This window comes from Panicum virgatum, chromosome 9K (assembly GCF_016808335.1).
Source record: "Panicum virgatum strain AP13 chromosome 9K, P.virgatum_v5, whole genome shotgun sequence".
Taxonomy (NCBI): Eukaryota; Viridiplantae; Streptophyta; class Magnoliopsida; order Poales; family Poaceae; genus Panicum; species Panicum virgatum.
In genome coordinates, this window is record NC_053144.1 from 42250883 (window position 1) to 42270738 (window position 19856).

Genomic DNA, 19856 nt, shown 5'->3' on the forward strand with positions numbered 1-19856 from the left:
GCCGATTTTAAACCTTATAAAGAACCTTGTAGGCATTTCAATCCTATTATCTATGATAGAATTAAAGAAGAAATTAATCGTCTGCTAGATGTTGGTTTTATTCGGTCTTGTCGTTATACTGATTGGATCTCTAACATTGTGTCCGTTGAAAATAAAGATTCATGCAAGATTAGAGTTTGCACTGATTTTGGATATCTTAATAAAGCTACTCCCAAAGATGAATATCATATGCCTATAGTCGACATGTTGATTAATGAAGCTTCCGGACATCGTGTTATTAGGAAGAGTTGGATTCATGGCCGAAGAGGATACGTCCAAAATGGCCTTTAGATGTTCAGGATTCAAAGAGATATGAATTTAATCTTCCATGATTTACTTGGTGTCATCTTGGAAGTTTACATTGATGATATTGTGATCAAATCGGCTGGTTTAAATATGAATCCACTAAAATGTGATTTTGATGAATCAGCTGGAAAGTTTCTTGGTTTATTATTCATGAGAATGGCATAGAGAGTGATCCTAAAAGAATTGAAGCTACGTGAAGAGTCGAGGCTCCTATTTGCAAGAAAGACTTCCAAAAGTTTCTAGGTAAGGTGAATTTCTTGAGAAGATTTATATCTAACTTGTCTTGGAAGATTAATGCTTTTACTCCTATTTTTCAGTTAAAGAATGAAGTCGAATTTACTTGGGGGGCAAAATACCAAGTGACATTTGAGAAGATCAAGCAATATTTTTCTTCGACACTGGTACTCAAGGCGCCTAGGAGAGGGGTTCCTTTCAGGCTTTATGTGGCAGCAGAGGACAAAGTTATTGGGGCTGTTTTGACTCAAGAAACCGAAGGCAAGGAGTATATTATTACATATGTAAGCCGACGATTAATTGATGTGAAGACAAGGTATAATTTTATTCAGAAGTTATATTTGTCTCACTATTATATGCTTGTACAAAATTAAGGCATTATCTACTATTTAGTACTTGCATAGTAGTATGTCAAACTGCTGTGATCAAACATATGTTGCACAAGCCGATTTTAAGTGGTAGAATCGGCAAGTGGATTATGCATTAGTTGATTATGATTTGGCTTGTGAATCTTTGAAATCTATGAGAGGCCAAATTGTAGCGGATTTTATAGTTGAGCATCAGACAAATGATGAGCATAATTTGGAAATCAGCTATATTACTTGCACACCATGGGAGTTATATTTTGATGGATCGGTTTGTTGTGATGGTCAAGGAATTGGTGTCGTTCTTATTTCCTTGAATATCATTGTTTTTTTATTTTTCAAAATGATTGGAAGATAGTTGCACAAATAATCAAGTCGAGTTTGAAGCACTTCTATTTGGCTTGGAATTTTTGCAATCCATGGGCGCGAAACACATTGAAACCTTGGTGATTCACTTCTGGTGGTGCAGCAAGTATCCAAGATATGCCAATGTTACAATGGTTCTATAAATGCATATCTTGATAAATGCCTTGATATTATTTCTTCCTTTGATGAGTTTGTTATAAAACATGTACCAAGGGAAGAAAATGAAAAGACTAATACTCTAGCTCAGCAAGCATCTGATTATGCCATTGTGAAGAAGTATTTTCACGCACGAAAGCCAATGCAACTCAGTGCTGAGCTGCAGGTTCTGGCCAACCGGTCCAACTAGTAAGAGAAACCGGTCTGACCGGCTAAGATGCTGAGGACACCAACTCGGCTGTAAAAGATGATTCCATCATCAAAGTCGAAGATTAGGATTAGAGGATCCTGGTCATGGTGCAGAGAGGATTATTCGGCGTATGGCATTTAAATACATTTTGATCGACGATGAGCTCTATCGTCGGACCACCGAAGATTTACTTCCCAAGTGTTTAAATTTGGATTAGGCCAGAGTCACCATGGGCGAGGTTCATGAAGGCATCTGTGGTACACATCAATCGGCTACCAAGATGAAGTGGTTACTTAGAAGAGCCGGTTTATGTTAGGCTACCATGATGTCTGATTGTTTCAAATATTATAAAGGGTATGAGGAATGTCAATGATTTGGTGATTTACCGTTAGTGCCTCTGCATTGATGCATCCTATTATTAAGCCATAGCCATTCCGAGGGCAGGAATTACATTTTATTGGTCAGATTAATCTTCCATCTTCAAAGGCACATCGCTTTGTGTTGGTTGCTACGTATTATTTCACTAAATAGACCAAAGCAGTTCCTTTGAAGAACATGACATATAGAGAGGTGATTGTGTTTATTACAAAGCATATTATTCATAGATTCGATATTCCTCAAACTTTGCCGATGGATCAAGGTTCTTCATTTATTCAAAGGAGCGAGGTGTGTAAATTTGCAAATTTTTACAAGATTAAATTGCTCAATTCCTCTCCATATTATGCTCAGGGCAATGGTAAGGCCGAGTCAAGTAATAAGATATTTAGCAAGCTTATCAAGAAAAAGATTGAAGAAAATTCTAGGAGGTGGCATGAAGTTTTATCCGAAGCATTATGGGCTCATCATATATCTAGAGGTGGTGCCACTAAACTTACTCCTTTTGAACTTGTATATGGTCAAGAGGCCGTTTTACCCATTGAGGTAAATCTGGATGCTTATGGATTGGCTAAACAAAATGACATTTCTGCTGTTGATTACCATAATTTGATGATGGATAATATTGATGAGGTGACCGACAAGCGATTATAGGCTTTGAAGGAGATTGAAAAGGACATGCTTTGGGTGGCTAGAACTTACAACTAGAAGGTAAAAGGCAAATCTTTTTAGGTTGGCGAGTTGATTTGGAAAATAACTTGCCTCTTGGGATGAAAACAATAAGTTTGGTAAGTGGTTACCAAGTTGGAAGGGTCCGTACAAGATTATCAAGGTTATCTTCGGGAACTCATACATGGTGGAGACACTGCAAGGAGAACGTCTATCCAGGGCTATCAATGGGAGATAATTGAAGAAATACTACCCAACGTATGGCAAGATACATGAAAGATGAAGATGACCGATATGTGAATATCACCCTTAGTACTACTTTTTTAGGACAATAGGACAATATACATTGTATTCTTAGATCATGATTCTGGTATTTGTGTTTTGGCTTGCAAATCTCACCAGAAAGGTAGGGGCCATATATTGACAGCCAAAATTGGTAAAGACCGCGGCCGACCGGTCTGATCGGTCAGACCTGTCCGACCTATTGTAATCCGAGTAGGATTAGTTTTTTTAGATAAAATTCATTTTGTAAACTAACTTGTGAAGGGGTACGTCTTTCCCGGCCTACCAACTTGTAAACAATGGATTCACTCCTATATATATAACTAAAAAACTATATATTAATAAAATAATTATTGGTCAAAGTCTTATCCTAACCAAATGAAACAAGCATTGCCATCTCAAATGGAGGGTGTACTAAATATCCCAAAATACAAAGTTTTATCCCATTATTTTGCCAGAACACAAACACAAGGTATCAATTTGCTTGAGCAAAGATAACTAAGCTAGAACAGGGACACAGGGTCACTAATCACACCTACAAACTAGTTGCTGCCAAACATATGTCAATACTTCGTCCATTAAACTGAAATTTGTACCTAATAAAAATTTCTGAGAGCAGAGTTTAGATTGTTCACAAGCTCAACAGCAGTAGAAGATCCGTCTTCAACAATCTGCATGGTTATAAAGAAACAGGAAATAAAACACATAATTTATTCAACATCCATGACATTTCCAAGCCTCCTTCCACGTTACTCCTTCCGTTTCAAATTATAAGGCATCCCAAAAATCTTGAAGAGTCGAAGCAATCTCAAGTTTGACCAAGATTATAGAGAAAAATATAAAATTTTATGATATCAAATTGATGTACTATAAAAATATAACTAATAAAAAATTTAATAGTACTTAGTTTATATAATAAATATCACTATTCTATTATATAAATTTGGTCAAATATAAAAAACTTTGACTCTCCAAGATCTTATAATTTCGAACGGAGGGAGTAATATTGGAGGAGAATAGCTGCATATATATTGCATACGTGTGTGTGTATATATATATATATATATATATATATATATATATATATATATATATATATATATATATATATATATATATATCACCTGCGCGGTGACGGTGATGTTCAGCAACGACTGATCGGCGAGCGGGAAGACGTTGGTGCCGGTGATGGACAGGCCGTGCTTCTCCAGCTCCTGGAGCACCATGATCAGCACCCCGTTCTTCTCCCGGCACACCACCCTCAGCAGAACCGTCGTCCCCCGGACGTCGGCCTCGATCTTCTGGCTCGCCTCGCCGTCATCCTCGGAGCCGATGCAGCACCGGGCGTCCAGCGGCGGTGACTCCGCCGTGCTTCCCGTGCTCTGGAGCTGCTCATCCTGCAGGGCCTTGAGCCTGCCCCTGAGATGCTGCACGTAGTCGATGGTGCTCCCCAGGAGGGACACCTTGTCTCTCTGGGAACTGATGGCATTAGTCATTGCATATATCCTTTTGTTGTCTCTGAAATCACGGCGAGCTACGAAGAATGGTAGATAGCTTATCATCTCACCTTGGTGGCGTCAGGGATGATGGATGCGAGGGTCGCGAACTGGAGGTGCATCTTCTCCCGCCGCCGCCTCTCTCCAAGAACGTGCTCATGCACTCTGGAGCTCGCTCTCCGCCTGCCTTTCGTTTCCATCGTCGTCGGCGGCGGCGGTGCGCCGAATCTCCCGGAAGTTGCAGTGGCGTCGCCTTCCTGCTTGGGCTCTGGCGAAGAGAAGCTCAGCTGCTTCGACTTGCCGTCGGTGAAGGAGAACATGCTGTCGCCGCCGCCCGCGCTGATGGCCGTCATCGTCGTTGGGAATCCCTCGGCGCCGGCGTAGTATTTGCTGACGTCCCCGAGAAAGGAGAAGCCTGTCGGGCACATAGGTTGCCGCCGTAGATCCAACTGTACTTGCTGTTCTTGAGTAGGCTGGTCCCAGAGCTCGTCGGCGAGGGATTCGGCGAGCTGCTGCATGCTCAGCGGGTCAATGAAGTCGAGCTCCCCGAGATCCTCGTTTTCCTGGACTCAGCGAAAACACAAACAGTTGCGATCCTCATCAGTATTCATGAATCTGACAGTGCGAATTGACAGACGGATTCTTCAATTTGAAGATGAGATCATCTGGGGTACGGCTTACCAGTTCTTCCAGCCATTGATGATTGGCTGATGAGGAGTTCATCTCTGTATGTACTTCAATAGGACCAAGTTCAGTTCTGGACCGCTGTCATATATAAGACAGACAGTATCAGTGTTCAAACTTCTGCATTTCAGCTACAAAGAAGCTATGTAATACGGTGAATAATTGGCCAAAACCAGGAAAATATATATCGATCGATATAACGCGCACAGGAATAAAAAGAAGATAATAATGTAGCTACAATGGAGTGGTTCAGGAAAGAAATTAGTAACTTGTCTGTTGTCAGTCTCGTTTGCTGCAGAGACCGCAAAGATGGAGAAGGGAGGAGCCCTTATGCTTCTTATAGATAAAACAAAATGAAGGTAAGCTAGTTGTTCAATTTACTAGCAAGTACTCCTAATATATGATGCTACATACATAGATGTGCTTTAAGTTGACTTCCACTCTAATAATCGAGGTCACCCCGCGAATGCATGTGGTATATATATAGTCAAATAAAGCTATAATATAGGCGCTGTTCTTAATCCCTCAACAAGGCCCAATTGCTGGTATACTTTTCATTACTTTTCAAGTGCTGTTGATGGCAATAAAACTAAACAAGTACTGCACTTAATTTAGTTCTCAAGACTAATATTTGTTTGATCTGGGGTCCTTGAGCTTTAGTGTGGTTGCAATCTTTATCCACGCAACAATTAATTCTTAAAGCCCTTTTACAGTCTATCAAAAATACCATAAAGCACAAAAAATATATCTTTAATTTAAGCACAAAAACTTCATATGACCCATATGTTATAGTTGGTGGAGCCAAGCCATTGTTTCTATTTATGCGAACGCACTGACGCAGTGATATGTACCTATAGCTAGCCTAGACCAGTTTGAAGTCTTTGAACTTGAATTCACTTAGCTGTACCGGCTGCTTTACGTACTGGGTGCAAATAAAACTTAGCTACATATATAGTCTAGCTAGCTAGCTAGCTAGCAGATTATTGAGCCGAGCAGAAGAAAAGGAACTTGTATATATGTTTGCAATAATGATTAATTAATCACTAGCAATATACGCATCGCCAGCGACCAGTTTATATTAGTGTGTGGTTATTAGTTGGCTTGTTCTGCGCCCACAGTTTGAGCCACAAAACCATGTTAAAGAAAACAGACCCACCAGAAGCTGAATACTCTCTCCGTTCTAAATTATAATTCGTTTGACTTTTTTAACTTCAAATTTGACCCTTGTTTATTTAAAAAATTTATGCTAACATAGTCAACTTTAAGTCATTATTCTTGAAGAACTTTTATTAATAAAGTAAGCAACAACAAAAGAAGTTAAAGAAATTATAATTTGGAACGGAGGGAATACATGGATAAGGATAATGGATGTCATAGATACATGTATAAAGATATATGTTACCCACCAAGCCCTTGTATATGTTATATGTAACTAAGTTGTACTCAGCCAACAACTTGGTTCTGACTAAAACTGTTATATACGTATATTACTAATGCACTGATGATAAGATACGCTGCATCTGTTGGTTCGTTTTTATATATATTATGTAGCATTATGGCTTACTTCTTCTTTAATTTTATTGTTCTATTAATTACGTCCTTGGCGGTTGTTCTTGAGCCCCTACCACACCATCCTCTAATAATTTGTCCTAGGGCGCTGCAGTGCAACATACCTCACACCTCTCAATACAAACCATAATCTCGCACTACTACAGAACAGGTCTTTTGTCCAGGCCATTTGTTCCGGCCGTCTTTTTGCTTGGGACCAAAGATTGCTTTAGTCCCAGATCCAACGGCTAGTCGGGCAGCGTGGGGGCACAATGGCCTTTTTGTCCTGGTTGAAGCCACCAACTAGGTCCGAAGGCAATATATTTGTCCCGGTTGGTGGCTCCAACCGGGACCAATGGTCCGAGTGGCCTTTGGTCCCAGTTAGAGCCACCAACATGGGCCTTGGCTCCCGGTTGGTGGCTCCAACTAGGACAACCCAACCCTTTATCCTCTTCTTTCTCCCGTGCCAGAGCAATTCAGCTCAGTGTTCTTGTTGTTTTTGCATTGGCTCGGGTGGGGGGAGTTCTTACCCATTTCCTCCATAATTTGTGAAGACTCTTTGATTCTCCGTCCATTCAACAGCTGTAAAGGTGAGGAGCTTGTTCCTCTCATCATTCATTTCTTGTGTAGCTCAATTTATGGTTTGGAAATAGAGCAATGGGAGGTTTTTAGATTGAATTTTTTTATTTTTATACCATTTGAACTCAAATGTGATACTTTTAGCCGTGCATATATAGATGTGATTTACTTGTTTTAATTCATCTAGATGAGCATAGAGAGTTCATCTAGTTCATCTGGAGCGGCCGGCCAGATGGCGTAAAATCTTGATGGCAGGCCACGGAGAGACCCAATTCAATTCTGGTAAGCGCTCCACTAAGTAAAAATTCTCCCTGCTCTCCACCAGGTAAAAATTCAGGTTTGAGGTATTTTGTATGTTTGATGTAGCACATGAATCTCTAGCGTTAAAACCAATTTTAGTTGGATCCGTGAATATGAATTATCCTTCTTCAACAATCGTGATCTAGTTCTAGAAAAATAAGCTCGGCTAAAGTGCTCCATGGTCTCTCCAGCAACCAAATATCTCTTTTGAATCTTAATGCCGTACACTAGTCTCCAATATGATTACTCTTTTTATGTCCTTGAAGTGAGAACAGTCTATTTTTGTTGAACAATACATCCCCTTTGTAGTAGTACAAGCAATATTGTAGTAGTAAATTTTTAGAGCGTAAAAAATATCATTGTGTTTCCACATTGCATGGCAGATGCATGCTAGGGTAATATTTTTCATATTCACAGTAGTATTCTGTTCATCTTCAGCTTATATTTCCACACTTTGAGTAGTATTTGTTTCATAAATTAATGACAAATACTGTAGTAATTTCCCCCCAATGGCTAGATCAATTGGGGCAATATCCAAAATAGGAGTACGAGCAAGCAATACTGTATAAGTAATTTCAGAGCATAAAAATTATCATTGTGCTTCCACATTGCAAGACAGAGGCATACTATAGTAGTATTTTTCATAATTCATAGTAGTATTTTGTTCATATTGACGTAGTATTTTCACACTTCGGAGTAGTATTATTTCATAAATTAGAGTAGTATTTTTTATTACTTAAGTAGTATTTTCCACAATTTAGAGAAGTATTTGCATAAATATGAGTAGTGTTTTTTTGTTGTATAGAGTAGTATTTTTTGTGCTTTATAGTAGTTCATAACATGTGAATCATGCGACTCTGAGGTCATGCTGCCATACAACAGCACCACCGCTTTAGCAGTCCACATGAAGTCAAACTATGGTGGAAATAATTCCGCAAGTCAGTAGCCACTTTGTTTCTTGTTCTTGTAAGTTATACACTACTGAAACTCATATGATGAATAATTGAACTAATCAATTTGTTGTGCTCTCACAGAATGGATAATTGGACTTCAAGGTCCGAAACCGGAAGTTGGGCATTGCTATTGAAGTGGAGGAATAAAGGAATGCAATAGCTTATAAAACAAATTTATTTATTTTAAATATTTTGTTTGCCAATATCAAATGCTTACTTTCCTGTTGTACAAATAGCTAGTGATTTGTGAGATGCAATATGTATTAATCGCATATATTTATAGTTTATGTGTGATTCACTCTTAGTATAGTAGACTTTTAATGTGATTGTTACAGGTGTGTGCATCAAATAATTACTTGTTATGCCTGAATCAACCTCATACTACCGTATTACTTACTACCTTATTTGATTTTGCCGGTATGGCACCAATCCGACATGATTTTACGACCACAAATGCTCATCGGAGCATCGTGTGCAACATCAATCCAAACCATTTTTATGCACCAAACAGTGAGCCATGCATGCAACCTAAATCCAATTGCATCGAGCACGTCCAGAATATCTCATGGAACCAACAAATCAAAAGAGCATGAAAAACATATGTGCAATACATGTTAGATTCGATTTTTACTACCGCGCATGAAAATGGAGTAATTTTGCATCGAGAGTGCTCACCAGAGCTCTGGTGGGAGGCACACCGTACGTGCAGTCACGGATGAACCACTAATTTTTTATTTCCGTAGATCCCACTTTATACTTCATCCGCATATTCCCCACAAATTTGGTGTTGCTGATAGGAACACCACACAACAAACCGTGCATGGCGCCCTTTTTACTGCTCAATCATTGCTCTATTAACGTGCGAGACAGTCAAACTGCATTAAAATAGACAACAACCAGGTCCTACTAGGGCTCCAGGGCCTATTATGCATTAAAAGCACACGTTTCAACAGATTTTACTACTTTCTCATAGTGGCATCGTAAATTCTCCTCGCCAGAGAGCTGGTGGTGCTCCGCTTGGGTGCTGAATAGCTATCAACTCCCAGCGAGTTGAATAGACCGCCCTTGTGTGTGTGTGTGTGTGTTAGCTCCATTTATTTGAGAACAAATATGAGGCACTTTGGCCCCTTTAACAAATAGAACTGATTCACTAGTCACCTCTCACCTGTTTCTTGACACTTCCATTAATTAATTTGTGCGTACAAACATGAATTTTGTCTACTGGAATTTCAACCTAAAACCTCTTGAGAGCAGAATTTAGATTATTCACAAGTTCAACTGTGGTAGAAGATCCGTCTTCAATCTGCATGGTAAGAAAAAAAAAGAGAAAGAAAATATCAATAATTGACCATCCATATGAAATCAAGTGAAATCATTTATACATTCTAGACAAGGCCCCTATGTTTTTAGAAAATGGATAAAGATCCAACTTTTTGCATTATCCAATGCATATGGCCATTGTCGATTATTACATCATCATGCCAAAGACATATTTAGAAAAATATGAAGGTAAATATCCCTAGATTATATGATAACTGTATCATTAATTCACATAATATCTTATTTTGAATGAGAATATTAATTGTACTAGTAATATAACCATTTTTATGAGAGGGTGGGAGGGAGAGAGATTGTATTTAGCAATAGATGCATTATATTGGTATTGTGTTACATATATATTACCCTTCATCTTAAGTCTGTTTTGACCTAACTACTTAACTTTTTTTTTCTTGAATAAGTAGGAGAGCAGTGCATATCATTGTATTAACACTACGAGAAAAATGAGCTTTCGTCCCGCATATTAGTAACAGTTAACTTTTGGTCCGTTACTAAAGTTGGCACGGAGCCAATTTAGTACCGCGTCCAAATTGAAAGCCCCGAAGCCATTTTAGTGCCGGGTCAAAACACCAACCATACTAAAAGTAGTATAGGTTGGTGTTTTGGTCTGGTACTAAAATGGTGCGGCCATTTAGTACCGGTCAAGGACACCAACCAGTACAAAAAGTAGTATTGGTTCGTGTTTTAGTCTGCTACTAAAATGGCGCGGCCATTTAATACCAACCAAGGACACCGACCGGTACTAATTAAAGGGTCACATTTAGTACCCATCAGAGTCTTGGGCTTGTACTAAATGGTCCTCACAGGTTACTTCAAAAGGAAATCATCTCCCATCTAGTCACATGTGATGTGTAGGTTGGATGGTAAGGAAGCTACGCATGACGCCGGAGGTCGTGAGTTTGAATCCTTGCAACCGCGCACGCACATTTACTTGTGAAAAATTGCTTGACTTGTGATGATGCGTTCTTTATATATTTTTTTTCATGGTTTCAGGGTGGTGCGTTTAGTACTGGTTGCTAAAATCATTTAGTACTGGCCAGGCGGTACCGGTTGCAGCAACCGATACTAAATATATGTGATATGACCGGTACTAATACTAGATTTTCTAGCAGTGTAAGGTAGTTGCAAGAAAAAGGAGTTCATAGGCGACGCGTCATTCCGATATGTATTCCTAATTTAACTTTGACCATGAAGAGTTAACCCACAATTGTTGGTCAAATAATGTTACAAATATTTAATTTTACTCTTTCAAAGTGCATGCAGACCTCATACTTTTGGACAGAGGGAACAGTGTACCTGTGCCGTGATGGTGATGTTCAGTGATGACTCGGCGAAGGGCACAACGTTGGTGTTGATGATCGTCAGGCGGTGTTTCTCCAGCTCCGTGAGCACCCTGATCAGCACCCCCTTCTTCTCCCGGCACACCACCCTCAGAAGAACCGTCGTCCCCTGCACGTCCGCGTCGATCTTCGGGCTCGCCGCACCGTCAGCCTCGGAGGCGATGCAGCATCGTGCGTTCAACGTGGTGAGGGACTCATCAGAGCTGCTGCCACGGCTGTGTTGGTTCTGCTCTTGCAATGTCTTGAGCCTGCTCCTCAGGTAGTGCAGGTAATCGATGGTGCTGCCCAAGACAGACACCTTGTCTGTCTGTCAGTGAAATTAATTACACAGCCAACCCCTGAACTCAACTTGTGTTGACGGAGATTAATTAGGTATGCAGCTGATAACTGGCTCACCTTGGTGATGTCAGGGATGATGGACGCGAGCGTTGCGAACTGGTGGTGCATCTTCTCTCGCCGCTTCCTCTCGGCTATGACGTGCTCCTTCACGCTCGAGCCCGGCTTTCGGCCGCCGCTGCTAATTTTCTTCTCCGTTGTCGATGATGAGCAGCATTTCCCAACGATGCTGCCTGTGGCGACTGGGGAGCCGGCAGTGAAGGAGATCATGTCGTTGTCGCTGCCGCCTGCACTGACGACAATTGGACAGCTGCCGTCGGCATTGTTGAGGTGGAGGTCGCCCACGAACGAGAAGCCAGCCGGCGATGGGATGCATTGCTGAGGTTGATCATGTCGTTCTTGTTGCTGCTCTTGAGGAGGCTCGTTCCAGAGCTCGTTAGCGAGGGATTCCGCGAGCTCCTGCATGCTGAGTGGGTCGATCAACTCCAGCCCTCCAACATCATCGTTCTCCTATACGAGCAATTTTGTTTTTTAAAAAAACATTTTGTTTCAGCTGCTAAAGTATAAGGCGCAGCAAATATCATCTGCAAAAAATGCATGCGCAGTGAAAATGGCTGCTTTATTTGAGGCTCTGGGGCTTACCAGTTCTGCCAACCATTGACTGGCTGAAGAGTCCATCTCAGTACGTAGATAGACTTAAGTGCAATATAAACTGGATCAAAACTATCGAAATGTCAGCACCGGAGAAATAAAGGTTATTTATTTGATGCAGAGACATTTTTTTTCAAACCACATAAACACGCATTCCAAGAAGAAGAAAATAAAACTGAAGAATCAAAGTAAGTATACTAGCTAGCACTTGAACTTTGAGCCCGACTTTGCTGCATACCTGATTTATGCTGGATTGTGCTCTGTGTTGATCAGAGGAGCTTGCATTGCAAGGTTTCTTATAGGTACGTGCATGAATGATGTATGACTCGTGATGCGTCGTAGATGAGCTATCCATAAGCAACTAAACTAGAGATAGGGTAGTTAGGTACTTACTCCTTCCGTTCCAAAATGTAGATCGTTTTGACATTTCTAGATTCATATATTTTGTTATGTATCTAGACATATGATATATCTAGGTGCTTAACAAACACTATGAATCTAGAATGTAAACTACCAAGATATATTCTCTGAGCCACGCTCCAGAATGTATTGCAACTGTTGCATTACATGCTTTTATCAATCATCCACGAAAACAGTGCATTACATGTGAAATTCTGACATATCTGAATCTTGACAACGTTTTAGCTGCAACACTATTTTTGTTAGATTCTTGTCTTGTTCCGAGTTGACTTCCCTCTCCCTTATTATTGGTACCACCCCAGCATTATGCATGTGCATGTGGGGATGTGCTAGTCAAAGCTTATGTTGTTTATTTTCAATCCTTTAACAGGACGCCCCAGTTGATGTACTTTTCTTCACTAACAAGTCCCAAGTTGCACTGTGTCTGTGTATAAGAAGTTAGGTTGCCTTGCACTCCCTTTCTCATGAGTATATGTGTGAAGACAGCTTAGAACAACCTGAAGGAGAGACTTACTACTAATACATGTAGCCCAGGTTGAGCGAAGAGAATCAGGGGCAATCGTGGGCAACACACAGCCACTCTGCATGTGACTGCTAATAGTCTCTTTTTCCTCGTATTCTCGTAGTAGTTCCAGCACACCATGTTTAAGTGCTAATAACTTGTTTGGATCGACAACCTGGCAGCAGATTTATTAGTACGTAGTAGTAGTGTCCAGGCAGTTTGCGTCATTGCACCCACAGTTTGAGGCAAAACAAGCAGCAGCTCTCTGTCTATCTGCAATGTATCGAAACTCTGTTCACTTGCGCCACTGCTGATCTATCGAATCCAATGCTGGCATGCATGATGGCCACCTGCGAATGCATGTGCTTCCATGCTGATGGAGATCCAGATAATCTCTGAATTGTCTCTACTAAACACAAGCTATGAATATATGTAACTATAATCTAGATCGTGATCTATATATCTTACAAACTTAGGCAGGACGAGGTAGCAGCTATAGATGCCTGGTACACAGTACATATATAGCCTACTTGGTTAATTACTTGGGAATTCAGCAGTTATTAGGTGTCAGATCAACTTGCCCCACTGTAAGGAAAATTCAGCAGTTATTAGGTGTCAAATCAACCAGCATGGCACACTACTAGAAAACAGGCTAAAGATCCAGACCAAAAGTATCAGATGCTGTTGCAACTGGTACTGCAACAACAGCCGGTACTTGTGGCCTGTGCCGAGCCCAGCACGGGGCATTGGGTACCGGGTCGTGGCATGACCCGGTTCCAATGCTGCAAATTAGGTACCGGGTCGTGCCACTAATCGGTACCAAATGGACACGGGGACAAAGGCACTGGTTTGTACCATTCACCAGTGCCCATTTTGCATGCAAAGGCACCGGGTTATGCCGATAACCGGTGCCGGCTGGTGCCCATGGAAACGACACCGGTTGGTGCTATGACCCAGTGCTGATGCACAATATTTAGCACCGGGTCAGTGGCACCAACCGGTGCCTTTAGCCCGCCCCTATAAATACACCAGCCCCTCCCCCCTCCAAGCTGCCGTGAACTCACTGTTCATGGCAGCCAAGTGAGGGGAGGGGGAAGCAAATTTTTCTAATTTTTTGCTTAAAAGGTTAATATTTTTTCTGCATGCTTGAGCAAATTAATTTTATAGATGTAGTCACTACAAGAAACCATTTATTCTGTGATGGAACATCTTCGTCATAGATTGATGAAAATTCGTCATAAAAATTCGTCTGCGACAAGGGCTACTAGTTAGGTATCAAATTCAGGCATGGTTCTACAGGTGGTCGTACTGAGGTGAGCATGATGGAGTTCCATTGCTATTGCTAGCATTACCGTAGAGGCAAGCCAAATCCAATCCTTTGTTCAGGTCGTCTTTCACAGCAGTATGGTGTTAATGCCTACTCATGTGTTGAGGCCAACCTACTTTCCTTCCACCTTTTCAATCAGAAACTCCTGAGGAGTGAAACATATCAGAGGATATCCGATGCGCTTGGTAGAGGTGCGTCGACGGGTAAGGATGTAGGGGTCAAAATAATGTTACCTGCTTCTTATCCAGGCAGCAAGCGAAACCTAAATCAGAATTACCATGATTGTATAGCCATTTCTAGAACATACGGGTCGCCCACTCTGTTCACAACTTTCACATGCAATGCTAACTGGCCAGAGATAGAGGAGGCCTTGCGATGTGAGCCTGGCCAAAAACCTCCTGATCGTGCCGATATCACCAGCTGTGTATTCCATATGAAGCTCCAAGAATATATAGACGATATTAGGAACGGGGAAGCCTACGGTCCCATCACAACCTGTGAGACCTAACATTCACTTGCTTTGGCCTTTACATTGTTCACATAGGCCTTTACATTGTTAGCATATAGGATTGGCATGATAGTTCCATCACTTTGTTTGTCTGCAGTTGCTGATACCATAGAATTCCAAAAAAGAGGCCTTCCTCACGCTCATATACTAATTTGGCAAGCCGGCTCAAACCGCGAACCTTCAGCCGCCTTTGTAGATCAGTTCATATTTGTGGAGTTGCTAGATCCAAGTGAAGATCCACTAGGTTTTGTGTTAGTTCAGGAATTCATGATGCATGGCCCTTGTGGTGAGCTTAATCCAAACTGCCCTTGTATGAAAGATGGGAAGTGTTCTAAAAGGTTTTCAAAGAGTTTCCAGGATCAGACCACATTTGATGCCGATGGTTCCCTATTTATCAACGACAAAATTCTGGTGTGAAGGCACGTAAAAAACGGTGTAGAGCTTGACAATAGATGGTTTGTACCACACAATCTTGCTGTCCTCAAGAAATTCCAAGCACATATCAATGTAGAGGCCTGCAATCAATCCTACCTTATAAAATACCTTTTCAAATATTGCCACAAAGGCGCTGATGCTGCCAGGTTAGGTGTAGCTCCTCATAGTTCAGGGACCATCGATACAGGAACAGAGAGCAGCTCGGGTGTGGACGAGATTGCTGAATACATTAAATCCAGATACCTTTCCTTGTGTGAATCTGTGTGGTGCTTACTTGGTTTTGAGATACATGAAAAATTCCCTGCAGTTGAAAGGCTGGAAGTGCACCTGCCGGGTATGAACATAGTTGCCGTGTCGGAAGAAGATGATTTGCAGAGGGTTGTCAATGATCCTGACTCAAGCAAGAGTACACTAATGGAATGGTTTGTTGCTAACCAAAGGTTGCTAGCGGCCCGGCAGTACACCTATTGTGAGTTCCCAAACTACTACACTTGGAATAACAGCAACAAGGCATGGGGGAGCCGTAGGCGAGGGACCAAAATTGGTAGGCTGCGTTTTATTCATCCAGGTGTAGGTGATGCGTTCTACCTTAGGATGCTTCTTATGGTTGTTAGAGGTGCGCTGAGCTATGTAGATGTTAGAATCTATGAGGGGATCATATACAACACATTTAGAGAAGCCTGCCAGGCACGTGGACTAATTGGTGATGATAACGAGTAGGTTTCCCTATTTGAGGAGGCCGTTCAGTGGGCAACCGCTTCTCAACTTAGGAGCATATTCATGACGGTTTTAGTGTACTGTGACGTGGGCAATGTAAGAGCACTCTTTGATGCCTACTGGACATACATGGCCGATGATATCCGGTACCGAATGCGAAAAAATGTTGGTAACCCTGCTTACACTGTTCCAGACAGAGTGCTATCACCAGGTCTGCTGAGAGAACTCGCTGCCATGTTCTCTAATAATGGACCTTCTCTATCTTCATATGATGTGCCCCGCATTCTGAGCTTGTGCCGGATGAAAGTTCTAATAGGCTGATTCTCGAAGAATTAGCGTATGACAGGACTGCATTAGCTGCTAAAGCAGTGTCTATGTCTTTAGCGCTCAACATCGGACAACGGGCTATTTATGATGCTATCATAGACAGTGTGTCCCGACGACAGCCATTTGTGTACTTCGTAGCTGGTCATGGCGGCACAGGGAAAACATTCCTTTGGAGGTCCATTCTCGCACAGTTAAGGTCTAAGGATCATATAGTTCTAGCTGTTGCATCCTCCGGAGTTGCTGCTTTGCTGGTGCCTGGAGGCCGAACAGCGCATTCTAGATTCAGAATACCCCTTGATATACACGATAGGTGTATGTGCAGCATGGGTAGAGGTACTATGCTGGCTGCACTCATACAGAAAACATCACTTATTATTTGGGATGAAGCGCCAATGGCGCATAGATTCTGCTTTGAGGCACTGGACAGAACTTTTAGAGATCTTCTGTTTGCTGATGAGCCTTCCAATGCAAACAAACCCTTTGGTGGTATGCCTATATTATTAGGAGGTGATTTCAGACAGGTGCTTCCTGTTATTCAGGGAGCAGACCGCTGCCAAATATTAAATGCTTCGCTGATCAGATCACCCCTCTGGAAACATGTCCGCATGCTGAAACTAACAGTAAACATGTGACTTTCTAACCCGGCGCTGAGCCCTACAGAAAAACAGCGTATGTCATAGTTTGCGCAATGGGTGCTGGATGTGGGTGAGGGGAAAATTCCATCATACCGAAAAGATGGAGAGGCTCAAGATACATGGATTAGCATACTGATGATGTTGCCAGACAACCAAAGGGTGACAAAGCCTCTGCAATTATCGATGCTATATACAGCGACTTTGACAACTCTTTCTCTTCTGTCCCGTACCTAGCGCAGAGATGTATTGTCTGCCCTATAAACACAGTAGTTGATGACCTTAATGAAATTATGGTGGGGAGAGTGCCTGGTGAATCCAGAGAATATAGGAGCTTTGATCAAATTGCAAATTCCATAGAAATGCCTGCTGACTATGACCTGCTGTACCCAACAGAAGTGCTCAATTCTATAGTGCTCAATAACTATCCCCAGCACTACCTTCTACTAAAGGTTACTGTTCCTGTGGTCCTCCTAAGGAACATTGACCAGGCTCAGGGGCTTTGCAATGGAACAAGATTGATGGTTAGGAGACTGGGTGATCGCATTATCGAGGCTGAAATCATGACTGGAACCCACATTGGTGCCCTGGTAGGGATACCCAGAATAGTTCTCAATGGCACTAGCCCACGCTGGCCTTTCACATTGCAGCGACACCAATTTCCTGTCAGAGTTTGCTATGCAATGACAATTAATAAGTGCCAAGGACAAATGCTAAACCAAATTGGTGTGTACCTGCGCGAGCCAGTTTTCACTCATAGGCAGCTATATGTCGCCATCTCAAGAGTGACATCGCGTGAAGGCCTCACAATGGTTATCGAATATGAGAAGGGAGCTGCTACAGCAGATACAAGAAATATTGTTTATTGGGAAAATTTGAACTGTATATAGCTTTTTTGTATAGATAATTTTCCCTTATGAGTTAACAGCACACTCCATATAGGTCTTTAGTATAGATAATTTGTGCATGTGTTGCTCCCCGTCTGATCTGCGGTGTGCAATTATTGTATTGCTGGGATGGTGTGTTTCCTGTGCTCAAACGGTTGTATATGCTGTTTCTCTAATACCAAACTTCTTATGAGCTAAACACAAAGCTGTGCATACATTATAAACCTATTTTTACATTTCCTGCTTCTAATTGTTCCTTGCAAACTATTTATGTAGGATGGCTTGCATTCCATTGAAGAAGGTCTGTCCTGACCATTCGCGCTGGAAAGTGAAGGTCAGAGTAGTTCGGTTCAATGAGAAGTTCACAAATGACCAGCCCCCGAAACTTTCCAGATTCGAATTCATCATGCTGGATGAGGAGGTATAATTTACTATGCCTGGCAGTCATATTGTTTAGAGTTGGATATGGAACTTCCCATGCCTAAACAGTTACTTATTTATATTCAGAATGTTGCCATGGAGGCTGTTATCCCAACCAAATGGATTGACCAGCAGAGGCCTAGACTTACAGAAGGAAGGGTGTACACCATACAATACTTTGAAATTTGTAATGCGAGAGCGATATATCGGTCTGTTGATCACCCATACATGGCTCGCTTCACCAAATACACCGACGTCACTGAGGTCAGCGCAGTTCCGCCAAACTTTCCGCTGTATGCGTGCTGCATCACGCCTTATGCTGTTCTCCGTGATAGAGTGGGTCGCAAAGAACAAATGTCAGGTCTGATATGTTGTTTCCATTTGCAAAACATATTTACCGTTATATGGTCAGCCTGTGCTACTACACTGAATCATGTTCTTCATGTTGTAGATGTTATCGGACTGTTTACCAAGTGCTCACGCATTTCCAAGCAATCAACAAGGAATGGAATACAATCATTGATTAATGTCTACATTACTTATGGCAGGCATCCATATGCAATACAGAGCATGTAATTTTATGAATTTAAATTTTAGCTTTCCCATAGAATGATCCACTGCACCTTGGTACTTTCAGAGACAATGCTGTGGTGTCTTTGTGGGGCTCCCAGGCGGAGAGGTTTGATGCCGGTGCCCTCATGGAAATGGGCAAAAACACTCCTGTGGTGCTCCTTTTTGTTGGTGTGACTTCAAACATATTTGATGGTACGTGCCTTTGCTATTTTACTGTGACTTATCAGCTCTTACCAGTTAACTGAACTTCCAATGTCAAATAAGGTCGCCTTGCGCTCTAGTGCTCCGCAACCAGGGCCGTACCAGCAAATTCGGGGGCCCTGTGCGAAACAATGGACCGGGGCCCTAGTGGCCTAGTACAGGATCATGAATACTAAGCGATAGCAGCCGGCAAGCACGATGTGCTGTGTGAAAGCACAAATGTTACAAGTCACACGTGTGACTGCCAGTTAAATCATCACAAAAGGCCCAATAACTGTTTTTTTGTTCCGAAACAATTTTTTTTGTTGCTAGAACAATATTTATTGTTTGAGCAACAAAAAAAATTTCCGAAAAAAAGTTTGTTCTAGCAACAAAGCATTGAAGGGTCTGGTTTATTAGGCCGATTTTAAGTCCAAAAGACGGAATCTTGGAGAGGTTGGGATGCTGTGACAGGTCCACTCGAGATCACACACGTGACCCCGAGCAGCACCCATGTAAAAAGAAGTGACAAGTGATATGTTTACGACGATTTATTTTTTAGGAGCAATTTGGGCCATGTTTTACCACAAATTGGGTCAAACAATCAACTAAATTAAAGTCTTTACATGACTATATCTGATGTATACCTAATATTTTGGGGGCCCTTCGAATTCGGGGGCCCTGTGCGGTCGCACGGTCCGCACGTGCCCGGATACGGGCC

General features: G+C 41.8%; 3 protein-coding genes across 3 annotated transcripts; 1 reads left to right on the top strand and 2 right to left on the bottom strand.

Annotated features, from left to right (window-relative positions):
* Positions 1-3578: 3578 nt before the first annotated feature.
* LOC120648007 (transcription factor bHLH18-like) lies at positions 3579-5357 on the bottom strand. The gene is made up of 4 exons (XM_039924793.1): positions 5160-5357; positions 4550-5041; positions 4107-4454; positions 3579-3653 (listed from the first exon to the last, which is right to left on the bottom strand). Exons 1-4 carry the CDS (start codon positions 5199-5201, stop codon positions 3579-3581), a joined length of 957 nt encoding a protein of 318 aa, XP_039780727.1. The 5' UTR covers positions 5202-5357.
* A 4419-nt stretch (positions 5358-9776) lies between these two features.
* On the bottom strand, positions 9777-12234 carry LOC120648008 (transcription factor bHLH19-like). The gene is made up of 4 exons (XM_039924794.1): positions 12199-12234; positions 11617-12066; positions 11177-11527; positions 9777-9845 (listed from the first exon to the last, which is right to left on the bottom strand). Exons 1-4 carry the CDS (start codon positions 12232-12234, stop codon positions 9777-9779), a joined length of 906 nt encoding a protein of 301 aa, XP_039780728.1.
* Positions 12235-18218: 5984 nt separating this feature from the next.
* Positions 18219-19241, top strand: LOC120648710. Its single transcript, XM_039925397.1, has 3 exons — positions 18219-18383; positions 18470-18743; positions 18834-19241. Exons 1-3 carry the CDS (start codon positions 18240-18242, stop codon positions 18956-18958), a joined length of 543 nt encoding a protein of 180 aa, XP_039781331.1. The 5' UTR covers positions 18219-18239; the 3' UTR covers positions 18959-19241.
* The last annotated feature ends 615 nt before the right edge of the window (positions 19242-19856 follow it).